Source organism: Pseudorasbora parva, chromosome 23 (genome assembly GCF_024679245.1).
Source record: "Pseudorasbora parva isolate DD20220531a chromosome 23, ASM2467924v1, whole genome shotgun sequence".
In the NCBI taxonomy this organism is placed as follows: Eukaryota; Metazoa; Chordata; class Actinopteri; order Cypriniformes; family Gobionidae; genus Pseudorasbora; species Pseudorasbora parva.
Window position 1 is genome coordinate 35,309,521 of NC_090194.1, and position 18,587 is coordinate 35,328,107.

An 18,587-nucleotide genomic window follows, 5' to 3' on the forward strand; every position below is an offset into this window, starting at 1 on the left:
TCTATCCATCATAAAAGGGCATCTATCCATCATAAAAGGGCATCTATCCATCATAAAAGTGCATCTATCCATCATAAAAGTGCATTTATCTATCATAAAAGTGCATATATCATCATAAAAATGCATCTATCCATCATAAAAGTGCATCTATCATCATAAAAGTGCATCTATCCATCATAAAAGTGCATCTGTCCATCATAAAAGTGCATCTATCATCATAAAAGTGCATCTGTCCATCATAAAAGTGCATCTATCCATCATAAAAGTGCATCTATCCATCATAAAAGTGCATCTATCCATCATAAAAGTGCATCTGTCCATCATAAAAGTGCATCTATCCATCATAAAAGTGCATCTATCCATCATAAAAGTGCATCTGTCTATCATAAAAGTGCATCTATCCATCATAAAAGTGCATCTGTCCATCATAAAAGTGCATCTATCATCATAAAAGTGCATCTATCCATCATAAAAGTGCATCTATCCATCATAAAAGTGCATCTGTCCATCATAAAAGTGCATCTATCATCATAAAAGTGCATCTATCATCATAAAAGTGCATCTATCATCATAAAAGTGCATCTATCCATCATAAAAGTGCATCTATCCAAATCATGGGCTAATTTTAATTTTTTGGGTGAACTAACCCTTTAAGTACAATTCAACTTAAATACAGTAAAATGATTTTTTTTTCTTTATGAGTTGAAATAATTTCAAATTTCAATTTATTTAGATAGCACTATTAAAAACAACTGCCATTGACCAATGTTCTGTACAGGAAAATCATTAAACATAGATTAATATTAAAAACATTAAAACATAGCACCACAGAAAACAAAAACACACATTCAAGACATCATAATTATAAGCCTTATCAAATAAAAAATATTTTTAACTGTGATTTAATTTGTCATTTCTTATTATATAAGTCATTTGTTGTTAGTTGATAAGCAAGCACTACATCACAGAAGGGGCTGGGAATATTTCATTATCAATAATGATGATGATATATTCCCAGCCCTTTCTGTGATGTAGTGCTTGCTTATCATAGGAAGTAATAAGAAATGACTCTTTACATTAGCTATAGTGAGAACAGGGTGTTGGGGAATCACTTTTTTTCTCTTTTTCAGAAAACCACAATTTTCCCACAATTTCATTGCAAAAATTTTTATAAATTAAATTGCATTTTTTAAAGGAAAACATCAAGGGGTTTTATCTGCAACAACCAGAAAAATGCTGCATTTTTCTGGAAGGGCTGCCTAATTTAAACGTTACTTTTGAATGTTCTCTGAACATTTCAGAACAAGCAGTAACATTTTAAAAAAGATTAACTCAAACTTTTAAGTAAAAAGCATTACATGAACAATTATCTTTTGAATGAACATTCAATGAATGTTACAGGAAGTACGTTTGTTCAGAACATTATAGCCAAAGTTCAGAGAATGTTCCCTGAGATGGTCCTAAAATAGGCTTGGTTTTTTATACGAAATATAAATTCTTTAGATTTTTCTGTTGAAATGGGACACAGAAACTTCAGCCGCAAGAAACTGCATTCAAATACAAATGTCTGTCGTTGTAACATTTCTATGTGATTTTGAGGAAAGGTGATTATTCCTGTGATATGAGGACTCTTGATGAAACCCTCTGAATCTTGTCATTAGCTCTAAAAGCCTCTCAGATTACTCTTCCTGTGGTTTCCTTCAAGACGGATAAATCAGTGTCAACCGATTCAGACGTGGACAATACATGTAAAACTGGGGCAAATGTGTGATGTGTAATGTAGGGCAGTTGGACACACTGCTGAAGGATGTTAGAGTCGTCAGCAGATGGATGTTAAGTAATCGGGCATGATTCATTATCTTCACATGTTGTTTGCCATGTCTTCAGAAATAACATGCAAAAGCTGTATCCTCTACATATTTAGCTCAGGATGTGTTTCCTGAGACGTGCATTATGAACTGGTTTAGCTGCATGGATTTTTATTATGTTTATGCATACATAGATATTATTGTACTTCATGTTTACAGTGTAACATTGGGGCTCAGATCCCTCAGAGTGTTGCATGTGTTGACAGTTCATGCGGGAATGAAAGTGAACCACACAATCACTGTAAAATGTCTCTCGAGGTGTTTATGGTCTGTAATGACACTGTGGAAAACATGCCATATTCAATAGCTCATAACCACTTATTTAAATCTATCATTTGTGCTACATTTGTCCACACCTAAGGACCCAAAAACAATTAGATCTAATTATATTAGCAGCACATACTGTAAGAGGAACTTCATCAAGATAATTAGAACCATTACTTTACAATATTGAAACATCTCAAATCGATTAATTAATCGCATACAAAACAAAAGTTTGTGTTTGCATAAAGTATATGTGTGTATACTGTATTACACACACACACACACACACACACACACACACACACACACACACACACACACACACACACACACACACACACACACACACACACACACACACACACACACAGGAAACATTCTGTATTTTTACTTTCTAAATAAACTCATCCTGTATGATTTATAAGCCTTTTGTAAAGTGGGGACATGGGTAATGTGCTCATATTTCACCCTCTCCTGTAATACCTGTGTCATACCCATGTCATTATACACATTTGTGTCCTCATATGTCACAAAAGCATGCCCATACACACACACACACACACACACACTCAAAAAATCTAACATCTCATTGGAGTTAAAGAATGGAAAGTCGAGGGAAAAACACATCATGAAATAAATGTTTTTCTCCAAAACATGTTGGACACAAGTATTAGCACCCCTAGAATATTTTATGAATAAAATATTTCTGAAGTATATTCCCATTAATGTTTACATTTTTAGCACACTAGAGTGAAATTGTCCAGCAATGACTTCCTGTTCCACAAGAGTATAAATATGAGGAAATAAAAAGGCCAAATTCCCTTAATCATTCATCACAATGAGTTAAACCACAGAATATGGTTCTGATGAGCAGCAGAAGACTGTTGAGCTTCACAAAATAGAAAGTGGCTGTAAGATAATAGTTAAAGCATTAAAAATCCCCATTTCCACCATCAGAGCAATAATTAAGATGTTTCAAATCTGCCTGAGATGAGTGTCTATATAGTTGGACAAAAGACTCTATAAGTGGACAAAGACTCTCCGAGGGTCACAGATGGAGAATCGCAGAGGTTAGTTGAGTCTAGGGCTTGAAAGCCTTCACACACAAAAAAATCTTACAACCCCTACATCACCATATGTTGTTTGGGAGAGTTTTAAGGCAAAGCAAGGCAAGTTTATTTGTATAGCACAGGCAGTTCAAAGTGCTTTATATAGAAATTAATTAAAATAGTGGTAACATATGCATGAAAAACAAGGATAATTAAAACAGTTGTAAAGATAATTAGGTAGTAAAAAATAAAATAAAAAATGTCACACAATAGTCGTCTGTAATAAAAATAAAACATCCTTCAGTTTACAGTCTACATACATCTCCAATCTTAATTAAATCATATCTCCTTCATTTATTTCTCAAAAACGTTCATAACATCCATTTCAATCACTATTCCCTGATTTTTACTCAAGAACCTTCTTGTTAAACCCATTCTCACTCATCTTACCCTCCACAGATTTACACATACTCAAACCTTTTTGTCAAACTTGCTATTTCCATCATACCCAGTTTTTACTCATCATATTTAACTCAAATGAACATATAAAATTTGCAAAAAGAATTAAACAGAATAAAATTATGATATAAATAACAATAACCAAAGATAAGAACAAAGGTAAACTAAAACAGTTGTAAAAAGAATAAAAGATGATGCATAGATTGGATAAGGTGCGATCAGTCGGACGTACAGTGCTCAGAGCTCATTCAGTAAATGCTCAGCTGAACAGATGTGTTTTGAGTCTGGATTTGAATGTGGCTACTGTTGGAGCACATCTGATCTGTTCAGGAAGCTGGTTCCAACTACGGCTGGCAAAATAGCTAAAAGCAGACTCTCCTTGCTTTGAGTGAACTCTTGGTATTTCTAACTGACTTGATCCTGCTGATCTGAGTGATCTGTTGGGTTTGTATTTAATCAGCATATCTGCGATGTATTGAGGTCCTAGCTCATTGAGTGATTTATAACCAAGTAGTAGTACTTTAAAATCGATCCTAAATGTGACTGGAAGCCAGTGTACAGACCTGAGGACTGGTGTGATATGGTCATATTTTCTGGTTCTGCTCAGAATCCTGGCAGCAGCGTTCTGAATGAGCTGCAGCTGTCTAATGGTCTTTTTGGGAAGGCCGGTGAGAAGGCCATTACAATAGTCCACCCTACTGGTGATGAAAGCGTGAACAAGTTTCTCTAAGTCTTGCCTGGAAACAAAGCATCTAATTCTTGCAATATTTTGCCGATTTAGTTATTGCTTTGACATGACTACTAAAACTCAGGTCTGACTCCAGAATCACTCCAAGATTCCTGATCTAAGTAGAGCTGGGTGTCGTCAACATTGCTGTGGTAAGCAGTTTTGTTCTTTTTCATTATTTGGCTCAGTGGCAGCATATACAGGTTAAACAGGAGTGGTGCCAGAATGGACCCTTGTGGGACTCCGCATGTCATGGATGTCCACTCAGACTTATGGTCTCCTATACTCACATAATAACCTCTCCCTTCTAAGTATGACCCGAACCATTTGAGGACCATCACCGAAAGCCCGACCCAGTTTTCCAGCCTGTCTAGAAGTATGTTGTTTTTAATAGTGTGGAATGCAGCACTGAGGTCGAGTAGAACCAGAATTGATGCTTTGCCTGTATCAGGATTTAAACTAATTTAATTTGTAATCTTCAAGAGCGCTGTCTCTGTGCTGTGATGTGGACGGAAACAAGATTGAAAAAGTTGTTTTCTGTCAGCTGAAAAAATCTTAAACTCAAACGGATACTTTGACAATTTTCAATGATTTTGCCTATGAAGGGGAGATTTGAGATTGGTCTGTAGTTGCTAAATATGGAGTTATCCAGATTTCTCTTTTTCAGAAGAGGCTTAACTATTGCAGTTTTAAGGGATTTTGGAAAAGTCCCATAGAGATGTGAGGAGTTTACCACTTCTAGGAGATCTGCTTCCAAACAATTAAACACACTTTTGAAAAAATAAGTGGGGGACTGTGTCAATGGCGCAGATTGATGTTTTAAGGTGCTGTACCGTTTCTTCAAAAAATGTACCGTCAATTGCTTAGAAATGAGACATAGAAGCTTTCTGATGTTGTGGTCTGATCTGTTTGACCCCAGAGCAACTCGAGGATGTGTTGATCGCCTTTCTGATATTATTGATTTTCTCAGAGAAGTTGCTGTCTGAGAGCATTTCTCTGGGAATGTGTCTCTGGGGTTTTGTTAGTCTCTCGACAGTAGCAAAAAGAGTGCGCGTGTTGTTTATGTTTCTGTTTATAATATTTGAGAAGAAGGTCTGTCTAGCTTTGCCTAGTTTCAGATTGAACGCATGAAGGCTGTCTTTATAGATGATACAATGGACTACAAGTTTTGTCTTCCGCCACATGCATTAAGATTTCCTGCATTGTCTTTTCATTATTTGCACTGCTGTTGAGTTTCTCCAAGGTGCTTTTTGTTTGCCACTCTTTTTCCTGACTTTCAGAGGAGCAATATCATCAATTACACCTTTTAACTTTTGAGTTAAAAGAGTCAAGGAGAAAATCAACAGAGATTTAAGAAAAATCGTCCTTGCTCATCCAGAAACAAACTCCAGAATATTCAGACACAACTGGAACTTCAGGCAGCAACTGGTTCTGTGGTCAGATAAAACTAAAACAGCAGATGTTTTTGGCGCAAACAGGGATAAAAAATCGAAACCTGACGATTATGCTAGAAATCTTCATCTTCATCAGGACAATGGTCCAAAACAAACATCAAAATCAAAGCAAAAATGGCTAACTGAGCACAAAATGAAGGCCATTCCAGTCCTCTGACCTGAACTCTATAGAGAATGAGTGATGAACTGAATAGAAGAGCGAGGAATTCAATTATTTTACTTCAATGAAATGTTGAATGAAAGATCAAAAGGATGAACAATGCAGATTTATTTTTACAGCCATCTTTGATCATATTTACTAAGGGTGGCAATAATTTTGGCCATGACTGTAAATGCATCCATGTATATATTTAAAAAATATTGCAAATGCATGTGTGTGTGTACTCTAACATACATAATAATTATGCACAGTACACACAATGTAAACAAACTTTTATTTTGAATATGATTAATTACTATTATTCGATTTGAAAGGACTGAAATATTATAATGAATATTATATTATAAACATTATTTGTATTTTAATGTATTATTATTACTTATTTTGAAAATATATAAATTGTATTTATTTATTTACTATTATCATTACTTTTATTCTATAACATCTGTTCATGTGCGCTGAAGGCCTGTGTAAAAGATAAAAAGATCATTGTTATGGTCAGTGTCAGTGGCTATGCTTGTGTTATGTAACTGTAAAAGTGTTATTTTGTGAATTCAGCCTATTAAGTAATCTGGCATTGGCTCAGAGAAGAAAAAATGGCCTACATTTCAAAGTGACAGATGATGCTAGAAAGAGCCTTCACTCCAGGCGGCCAACTGTGGGTTATACTGATCTTGGACAACAAACGCCGCTCTGTTCCTTCAATCTTTCCTCGGCAAGAGAGACGACATACCAGCTGGCTCGACGCAATGATGAAAAAATGAAAACTGAGGCTTGACATGGTAACTGTGTGGCATAAAGGCCCAATGTCCTTTTCTTGTCTTCCTTTTCTTTTCTTCCCGTTCAAGAAATATAAATCACATTCTAGAGAGCATTTGATTGGACAGAAATCCAGTGTTGTCATCAAAATCACTGATCCATATTGGCTGTAAGTTTCGAATCCGTATATCTTCTAAATGTGAGTTTCGTCATTGTTTTGGAGCACACAAGCTTCAAGTAATGCTAACATAGTCATACTAAAAGCCAAAAAAACTCCATTTTGATAGCATGGGGACTTTAACTGACAGCTCTGTCGCTTTAGTTACGTACATCCTGTCGCCGTTTAAACTGACCTGTCAATGATTTTGTCAAAGTTTAAATCTTACATTTTATTTAATTTCCTAGCGTTTTGGAGAGAAATAGCTGCAGTCGTTGGTCTTTCTCATCATGTTTTTGCATAATGATGCATTTAAAAGTTAGTGACCGAACGCATCTTTATAAAAGTTCACTCTGAAGTGCAGATTAAATATAATGTGGACAACTTTGAATAACATTATTTTCGTCAGGTCTAAAAATGATTATTAGTCATTCAAACCCCTTTATTTAGTGGTGTGTTTAAGTCCTTCTGGGATGTTCGCATTCACGAGGTGAGAAGTCGTTTTTACATTTGCATTCAAGTCTCTTTGGTCGGAGCAAGATGACAGTGTACCTTCTTTTAATGAATTTCACGAAAATACAGAAAGGTTTGTTAACTCTGCTTATAGAAAATCAAGAACAAAGAATGCACATCAGGTGAGTTTTAATCTTTTACGTTTTTAATTAGGCTAATCTATGAAGCCAGTATAACGTTACATATTAGGCTAATTGTTATGTTACAATGCTAGCTTACTTTGTTGTAAATGACAAAGCCTGACAGTGTCACTGCTAAATACCCTTTATTTTCAACTACAGGCTTCATCCGTTGATTCCGCCATGTTTGTCACGGACACGCCCCGAGTACAGTACACTTCTCACTGATATTTACGACTTCATAGTGCCGTTAATGCAACTCGTAAATACGATCTTAGCAACATGACTTGAGCGCAATATAATTTTTTGAGCCTGTATGTTCCAAGACTCATCTTCAAACCAAGACTCACGACTTTGTAGCGTTCCAGGCGAAGTCACGCCAAACCGCCTGAGCACGAGGAATTGCGGTAGCTAGATGTAAACAAAGCATGCCAGACCGTATGGGCCTTATGCTCATTTACAATCATTTATATCGCCAAAGGTGCTTACTCCTTGCTAATTTGAGGGAAACAGTGGAGAAAAAAACAGCACATAAGGCTAGAGAAGCTGTTATACCTTTTATTTTTACGTAATTTGGAAGTTGGTATTACTTTATTCTTGCTCTCAATGGACTGGAAACTAGCTAACGCTAGAAAAGCTGCTGATAATGCAAAACATTTCCTGATAAATAAAGTAAGAGCAATACCTTATTTTAATAAACGATTTGGTATTTGACTTTCATAAACACCGCATCCAAAGGGGCTGCCATTGTTGTTTCGCGGGCTACGTGACGTCAGAAATCGTTTCTAGGAGTACATTGAACTAGTACGAGTTCACGGGTGGGAAGTTTACTGCCGTTCCAGTGCACTTTCACGGGTTAAAGGTTTGAAATACACGGGCTACGAGTTGCCTGGAACGCTGCATTATTAACCTCTGAACTTAACCTTTGTTCTCGCACATCCGCCATGTTTGTAGTTTTTGATGCTTTTTATTCGCGTTTGTAGTTCCAATTAAATCCTCGCCTCATGTGCAATGGATTTTTAGCCGTTATTATTTATCACCAGATATTTAACATTTATCCCCATTTATCTTTAGAATCCTTATTTAAACATACTATTATAAACATTAAACATGAATGTTATAGAATGGACAAAACAATGGTTTTCCATCGCACTTTTTCTAAGGAATAGGTTTAGTGCAACTCATGACCCATTAAAGAACTAAAGCATATAACAAAGTATTGCATGCCAGAAGTGTATGCTTCAGGTATTCAGATGCATTTGGTTTGATCAATTCTGGAAACCTTCTACTCTGTAAAAAAAAAAAAGTTGAGAAAACGTAAAAGTTTAAGGCAACCAGCTGCAGAACATTTTTGAGTTTTCTCAACTTAGGGTCAATTAGCTGCACAAACTAATGTGTGTATAAATAGTTGAATAAAATTTAAAAGCTGAATTTGTCATACAAAACATAATATGTGGATTTTTTTACAGTGTATGAGCTATTCTGTATTAAATTATGACTAATTATAACTACTGAGTTAATTAGTGCATGATGAAAAGTGTTGGTGTTTGTCAGAGTAAAGGTGTAAAGCTTCATTATTTCTTTGGGTTGTGACCCAAAAATGGATCACATGCAAATAATATCAAATCCAGTTTAAAGCAGTTGCATTACAAATACAGTACAAAATCACTTCAAGTACTGTATTTCACTATAATGCATGAAGGGCTTGTCAACATAGCATAGGGAACTTTTCCTGGGCTGAAAGTAGGTGGTGAAAACAACACTCTTTTCATGTCTTTTGTAAGCATAATGTGTGTTTTTGAAATGGCTTCATCGGCCCCTGGAGGTTTACATAATGGACTGCTCTGGCACTCAGACGCAAGGACAATAGGGGTAATTACGCTTCAAAAAAGAAACAAAATACAACACCTCCACAATATTATTCATCTTTAATCTTTATACAAACATCAAGACAAGACACACGCCGATGGCGGTTTTGCCACCGACCTTGCATAATGAGTTTGTCTCAACTCCCATGATGCCCCGGGAGATTGACATAAAAGGACTAGTCATGATTATTGTAATGAAAAATTAAATAACGTGTTCTTGAAACATCACTCAAGTTCATCTTTATTAAATAAATAAATAGTTGGGTCTGTCTGATAATAAGTTATGTCCATGGCATTGCAGAGCGTGCGCACAGTGAAATGCAGCCGGTTCTTCTCGCCTTCCAGAGCCGGCCGCGCAGAACTACAGCATCAGATCATTTCACTCTGGAGCCGTGTCCTTAAGCAGGAATGTTTTCACAGTTAAAACGAAAAATCTGCTCTCAAGAGAGCAACATCCAACCACCCTGCCTTGCTAAAGCCTCTTTTCCTCAACGCGAACTCTTTCCCCGCCACTGACGAGTTTTGTCGGCAATCTGGGTTCGGTAGGGGGCGCTGTTGCGCTCCTTCTGAAATAGTACATCTCCAAATCCAAAAACAAGCGAAGAAGATGATATGCATAAACCAGAAGGAGCGGATAAAGTCATTTATCGTGATCATCAAGCACAAAACCGCCTAACGTTGCTGAATAAAATGTCATGTGTTGATGACTCTATCTATTTCACGATCTGTCTGTGCTTTTATCATCGATCCGTCTTTGACAAAAACATTTTCTTAGCTTTTTGTTCTTATCCACTTTCAAGTGTGTAATGCATTAGGGATGCACGATATATCGGCCACCATATCGGTCAATATATGTTCATCTTTAATATTGTCGCTATCGACCCGATAAGCAAATTTGTCAGATGTATTAAAGCCGATAAATTATGTATTATTCCTTCAGCTGAGACACTTCCAATGTGCTCTGTTCTTCATGATGGGTTTGAATCGCTTGAACTATGATTGGAAAATACAGTTGAGAGCAACATGAGCAGTGCAAGTCTGTCATATAGACTACATAAAACTATACTGAGAACATCATCATTGTGTGTTTGGGACATGGCTTTTAGTGAGACCTTTAGACCTTTGTTTTTGTAATCAGGCTTTCAAAAAATAATTCAAAAATTTGTATTTAGATTTATCAGCCAATATCGGTTACCGACTTTCGAATATGAAGAATTACCGGTATCGGCTCAAATTTTCATATCGGTGGATCCCAATGTGGATATATATTTCAGCTTAAAAGCAGAGGATCTGCTCTTTCTTTCAATATGTTGATGCTTGCATATTCATACAACAGAATATTCTAAAGGCCATGAAAGATTTGTGAATATGATCTAAAATGCTGGCAACTTTTGTAGTCAGTACAGGGCGGAGAAAGAGTTAACATCTCTGTTTGGCTTCAACTAAGCAAGATTTCTGCATTTTATAAAGATAAACACCTAAATGAGATATCATTGTCTTGATTCCATCATCATCTCTGGTTCCAGCCCAGCTCAGTTTAGTCCATTTGTGAAACTCATAATCCATTGCATCTCCTCTCGTCTTCAACACTCTCCCGTCCAGCCATAAGTAGTCCACATTCTCGTCTTTTCAAAGTATCCCAATCTGTGTGTGCTCCAATCGTTCAGTTGCATCTCTGCAACAGCATGTTAAGAGCATAGTCCATGCGGCTGCGGAGGTCAGACGAGCATCCGGAGACCAGCAGGGTGCTGAGCCGCAACGTGGTGGACACGCGGTCCTCGTTGATGTACGTCAGCAGATATTCCTCGCTCTGATTGCACAGGATGATCTTGGTGTGATCGTGGTAGAAGTTGACCTGTGGGAATATCACGTGTTTAGCAATCAAGTCAACATTACGTAGAGTGATGTTCTTGCATTAGAGCAAATACGAAGTTTTACCTGGAAAGTGCCATCGTTGAAGAGCATCATGAGTGCTCGATCCGATTTGAGCCACTGAAGAAGGTACAATCTGGGTTTGCCTGCATCCGTAACGTTGGGTAAATCGCCTCCCTGTTGAAGAACAGCAAGCAATAGTCAGAAAACCTGATGCTAATTATTGATAGACTTCCATTGCAACCCATTTCCACCGAGCGAGGATACTCACATCCATCAAATTCTCTTCCATGTAGTGGGCGAAGTATTTTAAGATGGTGACCTGACCGATGAACTGCTCTGGGGGTTCGGTAGTGGGGAAGACCGAACATTGTCCCAGCTCTGCATAGTAATGCACTGTCCTGAGGGGAGAAAGACATTTTAGTCTTCACGATTTCTATCAGCAACAGAGCTACTAAGACATCTGAGATCGTCGAACGTACTTTTTGTCCGACAGCAGGCTCATGTGAGTGCCGTTGTTGAAGAGAACGCCAACTGTGTGATCTGACAACTGGTAGCCGAAGCCGTACTTGTTGGAATAATCCACCCACTTAGTCACCCACTGGAAGCTGCCATTCACGCTCTCTTTTGGAATAGTATTAGCTGTAAAAGAGAGATTAAAAATGCATCATTAAAAAGTGAAAGGTATAACTTTGACATTTTTATACTATTATATCATTTTCAGATTTTAACTTTTTCATAATGCTCAAACCCCTTTTAATGTTTTTTTATTTACACTTATAATACATTAATAAATAGTGCATTTTATTTACTTTTATTATTATTTATTTATATTATTATTTTATTTGCAGATTTTAAACTTTAAATGCTTTAAATACTTATTATTTTAATTTAACAAAACCCTCCATATTTTCCAATGTTTATAAATATTTTATTTTCACATTTTTAAAGCATTTTATTTAGTTTATTACTAAAAATAGGTTATTAAATAGGTTATATAGGGAACGTATAACTTTAACATGAAATAAAAAAACGAAACTAAAAGGATTTTTTTAAACACTATGTTTATTTTCAGATTTTAAACTTTTCAAAATGTTCAAAATCCTTTTATTGCTTTATATTTCTATTTAAACTCACGACAAAAACCTCCATATTTTTCAATGTTTTATAATTTTTTTTTTTTTTTCAGATTTTAATGCATTATAAACATAGGTTACTAAAGGTGAAATGTATAACTTTAACATGGAATTAAAACTAAACGAAACTTATTTTAATATAATGCTATTATTGTTTTATTTTCAGATTATACTTTTTTTTAAATCCTTTTAATGATTTGTATATATACTTATAAAAAAACCTCCATATTTAAAAAAAAATATTTTCAGATTTTTTTTAATTAACTTTATTATTTAAAATAGTAAAAAAAAAGAGTAAATAATAGTTTTTAAAAGCGAAAATGTATAACTTTAACATTAAAAAAGGATTTTAATTTAATACTATTATTATTATTTTTAAAATTTATACTTATAAAAAAAACGCCATATCAGACAATATGTATTTATCTGACTTATGTTTTATCTTCATTTTATCTAATGGATTTTGTTTACTTTATTGTTAAAATGGGTTATTAAATTACATATAAAAAAAATTCTAAACATTATATATTTAAGTTTTTAAAAGGTTCAAACCCGTTTTGACGCTTTTTTTGATTGTACAATACCTTTTATTTTTAAATGCATTTTAATTGACTTTATTATTAAGAATAGGTTATTAAAAGTGAATGGGATCATGCACCTTCAGGCATATTCTCCAGACAGCCTCGCAGTACTCGGGCCACAGTGTCCGCAACGCTTCCCATTGTGCTGTCCTCAAGACCTGCGGACACAGAGAGCACCAGAACCCATTAGATCCCGCACTGAAGCATCCATTACCAGCCTCAGATTGATAAACAAGTGTAAACTCTTACATTCGCTGCTGCTACTGCAGCTCCCCAGAGTTCCCCGCACTATCATTCGAATGCTGTCTCTAATGTGCTGTTTGTCCTTTGCTGCCGGGACAGCTGGTTTTCCAGCAGTTGTGATGGTGGGCTTAGTGTCCTGTGGGAAATTTAGGAAGGAATGTGCATGGGGTTAGGTTACGATCTCAAACTTTCTGCACAACTATGAGAAGGACGAGGACGAAGGAGCTCACCTCAGGGGTTTGTCTGCAGGGTTGGGGGCTCACTGACGTTTTCCGGAGGTCAAGGCATAGTTTGTTTATGTCTTCCTCTTCCTTGGTTGGTCTATCTGCAAGAAGCAAGACGTGTATCAGTATAATGATGCAACTTGAATAATCCACGAATGGTTTACTGTACACGAGCACTTACTTTGAGTCTCCAAGTACTTGGCTTTATCCTTCTTTCCACCGAACAGGGCGGCTGCAGCTTTCTTGAAGAAGCTCTTGGCAGGGCTGGTGTGGTGAAGGTCTGGGGCCGCGTGGCAGCAGTTAGCAGACAGTCTGTCTGGTGTGAAACCCTGATATAAGAGGGGAAAAAACAAGCTCAAAGCCTCTGAATGCTTCACTAGTAAAGACGTTTTGTCTGCACAAAGAGACACACACCTGGCAGAAAAAGTCGTGGCGTAGAATATCATCGAGATGTGGCCTATCCACAGGGCTTTTGGCCAGCATGCTGCCGATGAGATGCTTGGCTTGGGCCGACAAAGACGACGGCATGGAGTATCGCGCTTCCCGAATGCACCGGTACGTTTCTTTAAGGTTTGTGGTCTCAAAAGGAGGTCTTCCCAAAAGCATGGTGTACCTGTTGGGACACAAATTATCCACCATGAATAAACATCTCCACGACATTAACAATCCATGGGAGAAATCCATCCTCATTGTTGGAGGCGGCCTTTGCCATTCAGAGCCAGATAAAAACATTGCATGCAATGTGCCTGCTTTACTTTATCTTTGTAGGTAAAAGCGAACTGTCTAAATGAGTCACTGAGTCAAATCATTCAGTCAAATGATTCATTCAAAACGGCTGCACGAAGCGAGAGAGTCGTTGAATCATTCATTAAACGCAGATTCAGAAGTCATGAAACATCACCGTGATGCTCAGAGTGGCGCTACTGTGGATTTATGTAGAAGTGAAGAGTTAATGTGCAAAACCGTTTTTATTCATTTTCATATTAATTTGTTTATTGTGCATTCCAAGTAATATCAATCAAACAGTAGTTGGGTTGTTTCCATTACGTAATAATAACAACTAAAACAAATAACGTAGAAAATGAAAGTTCATTGAAAGTATGAAAAATTAAAACAAACACGAATTGCTTTGCATTTAAGTACAATATTTAACATTCTTTAACTTAAAACAAGTAGGTAAATAGGAATAAAAATAGGCCGTTAATGAGCAATATTAAACATTATGACAAATCCAGAGTTATTAACAACACATCACAATGTACACGATAAAGTTTGTCGAAATTATCCATCCTAGATCACTTTTAGTCAGCTTTGACAAAACTCCTCTCAGCTAGCGCATCTTTTCAAAGTGATTTGCAGCTTTGTCACCTGACCTGAATACTGTGCACTGATTTGCTAAAACTGACTTATCAGTTTCGGCAGTAAAATTGACATTTTTGCATAGCAATGACCTAGAGTACCCTAGCAACCGCATAACAAACACCCTGAGTACCCTAGCAACCGCATAGAAACCATCCCCCGATATCCTGAATTTGTATTCATTTTGGTGCCATTTTTGCCCCAAGCCCCATTTCACGAGTTCACAATTACATCAAATTAAATAGAGTATAGATTATGCGTATTTGGCGTGCTGTCCGGGCGAGGGCTCCGTTGCTCGGAATTTGTCCCGAACCCAGATAGCCCCCGTGATAGAGATAATCTAGAACTGAACTGGAGTGTATGATAGATTGTGTTGACATCTAATAAGAGTTTGTTAGAATCAAGTGAGGAGATGGGGTGGTGGAGGGATGCAAAGATGAAAATGGTCAACGAAAGAAGGTAAACCTCTTATCGTTGATTAGCTTGATGTGCTCCACTTGTGTTTAATTAGGTTTAATTATCTGCACGTGCTCCTCCTGAAATTTTGTTAATAAAAACATCACTTATTTCCGACCTTTTGCGTGATGACGCTCTTTTTCAACCGGAGGTCCGTTTTGTTGTGAGGCTGGTTTAAGAATGGAATAATTGTCGAAAGGCTATTGAATTATTGGAAAAATAATGCACACCCGAGATGGTAACGTGTCCACTATGCAAAGCAGAGTGTGTATTATTCTTAAATAATTTAATGGCCCAGAGTCAATTATTCCACTATGGTTACCATACATCAAAACACTGTTCAGATTATTTATTTCAAGATAGTTGTCAGTTTTTTGTCCTTAAAATGCACTACTAAAGGACTAATTTCTTACGCATCTCATCCCAAACCTCCATTTCTGATTCCAAACGTCATTTTCAAGCTTGTAACGGAGGCTTTAGCCACTGATAGGAGACTAATGCAGTTAGTAGAGAGATTAAGTGTGTGTATTACCTGAGTCGGTGCGTCTCTACGAATAGTGAAACTGTAAGTTTATCTGCTTCAAAAACAGCGCCGTTTTTACCTCGCTAGTGACAAATGTCATGTCGTTTTTAAGTCGTTAAACTGATTTACTGATAAAATCGTCAGAGCTGCGCTTGTAACACGTTTCCGTGCGAGTGTGTGGGTTTTGGTTCTTGTCGGCTGTGATTTGGAATAACTAAAAACATTTGGCGGAGTGATAAGGAGCTGTAATGCGGTCAAAACCTGCCTGGAACTACTTTAGATGCGTTTCCCTGAGAATGACTGCACACATTAGAACGTTCGTCAGCCAATCAGATTCAAGCATTCAACAGCCCCGTAGTATAAAGTGAACCATTGCAAGGTCCTTGTACTTACATCACACAGCCGAGAGCCCAGACGTCAGATTCACAGCCGTGCCCTTGCTTGTTGAGGACTTCAGGTGACAGGTAGTTAGGTGTCCCGCATATTGTTCTTCTGCGGTTCTCAACCGGCTCCAGCTTTGCAGCCAGACCAAAGTCTCCAACCTTGAGCTCCATTGACTCGTTGATGAAAAAGTTACCTGGGAAAAGCGACAGAATCGGGTTAAGAAGGTTCAGGGGGGTTTATGTGTTTTATGTGTAGGAAGAATGCATGCTCTAGGCGCTTACCTAGTTTAAGGTCTCTGTGCAGAATTTCCTGCTCATGGAGATACTTCAACCCCGAAACGATCTGTCTCAGGTAGTACCGAACCTCTGGTTCTGTCAGCACCTTCCGGGCCTTGAGAATGTGTGCTAATGACTGAAGAGCAACAAAACACATCAGCACAATATTCCCTACAAGACCTGTTATTGAAGAAGCCCATCGATGGCACTCACGCGTCTGCTGCAGTATTCAAGCAGGATGTAGATGTTATCTTTGTCCTCGAAATGGTGGTAGAAGTGAACGATGTGTTTGTGATGAAGGGCTCTGTGCAATTCGATTTCCCGGTCGATCTGTCAATCAGACGGTTGCGAAAACTTAATAAAGCCATTTAGGCAGTGCAGCAAATACGTGACAAGAGGGCAAGCAAGTTACCTTTTCCCTTTGGTGAGGTTTGGAGACGCGTGTGTGGGGAATGATTTTGGCTGCATACATTTTGCCTGAGCTTAGATCTGTAAATTCATAGCATTTGGCAAAACCGCCCTGCAATAACCAGAGAGAGAGAGAGAACAAGAGCATCACATATCAGTATGTTCAAATGGTGCAAATAATCTCTAATACAAAACTTAATTCAAAATATAAAACAGCTGATGCACTCTAAACGTCCTTTTGTGTTTTTAATATATATAATGGTATTTACCTCAATGCATTCCGTTTTCATAAGTCAAACGTAAAATATTTACCTTGCCCAAAACTTTTCCTCTACAGTAACACTTCCCAGTGGTTGAATCCGTGATGATGCGTGACATTTCTTGCGTGGCATGAGCATTATTATTATCCTCTGATTTCCCTCGTCTGCTCTCCGTGGGTCTGTGGTGTGTGTGCTCACACATCTTGCCGTTATGCACAGGCTGATGGTGGTGATGGTGGTGGTGGTGTGTGATAGTCCTGAGTATGTCCATGCTCGAGTCCCGACTGGGAGAAATCATCACAGGGCTTCGGTCTTATACACGCGCGCGCGGTCGCTCCGCCTCCTTATTTTATTTTCACCGGCGCGTCACGCGCGTTCACTGAAGCGCGTGAATAAAATCAGTGAATGTTATGATTTCGCTTTGACATGTGGAATATTTTATTGCTGAGATTAGATATATAAAGCACAACTATATTAATTATTAATTATTATATCCTAATATATCTAATTGTATTATTATTATTATTATTAATTATGTTGTGTTAAAAATGGAAAGTTTGTTTATTTTCTATGTATCTTACAATATGTTTTATTTATTACAATATGTTTTACTTATTCTGAATGCTAGAATGTTTTTGAACAATGAACGTAATAAAGAAGATAAAGAAACATTAATTTAAGAAAGAAATTTACAAAAGATGATGTTATGATTTGCACTTTAATATGTGGAATATTTTATTTCTGAGATTAGATATACAAAATCTTGATTATTATATCCTAAATGATTTATTATTATTATTTTCTTATTTTATTCTGAATGTTAGAATTAGTTTTGAGCAGGACATTAAAAAATATAATAATAATAATAATAATAATAATAATAATAATAATAATAATAATAATAATAATAATGAAGAAGAAACGAAGCATTATAGATATAGAAACATAAAAGATACTAAAACCAGCAAAAAGAACCAAAGAAAAAAGAACAACAAGTAAAATATCTGAGCCATTGTGGAGCATGTTAAGACAAGAAAAAGGACATTTAAAAAGAACGCATGATAATATTTTCCTTGCTTTGGGATTCTTCATACAGAAATTAGGTCCTGGTGAAATTAGATGATGATAACCATGGCTTATGATTCAAAAATGCACATTAATGAATATGAAATTTCACTGAGAGAAGTAATAGATTTATAAGGTAAAAGCTTTTCTTTGTATTATCCAAACTATATAGAACATATTTCCAAAATAAAGAAAAGTGAGGGTACACAGAATCAATAATATACCTGCGAAAACTCCTCCAAACATTTTTGTATAGTTACAATCCCAAAACTAATCTACAATAGTCTCATCTTTTGCATTACAGAAATGACATTTTATGTCAATGTCAGGTTTAAAATAATCTGAGCAGGACATGCATGGGCATGTTTTAGAGAGTGTGTGTCACAGTAAAGATCTCTAGCGCC

The 18,587-nt window shown here is 36.7% G+C and overlaps 1 protein-coding gene across 1 annotated transcript; it reads right to left on the reverse strand.

Annotated features, from left to right (window-relative positions):
• Nucleotides 1–9,440: 9,440 nt before the first annotated feature.
• On the reverse strand, nt 9,441–17,407 carry plk2a (polo-like kinase 2a (Drosophila)). Its single transcript, XM_067433434.1, has 14 exons — nt 17,171–17,407; nt 16,863–16,970; nt 16,664–16,780; nt 16,457–16,586; nt 16,185–16,368; nt 13,868–14,066; nt 13,635–13,782; nt 13,460–13,554; nt 13,236–13,365; nt 13,064–13,144; nt 11,752–11,911; nt 11,541–11,670; nt 11,336–11,446; nt 9,441–11,252 (listed from the first exon to the last, which is right to left on the reverse strand). Exons 1-14 carry the CDS (start codon nt 17,387–17,389, stop codon nt 11,061–11,063), a joined length of 2,004 nt encoding a protein of 667 aa, XP_067289535.1. The 5' UTR covers nt 17,390–17,407; the 3' UTR covers nt 9,441–11,060.
• Nucleotides 17,408–18,587: the final 1,180 nt, after the last annotated feature.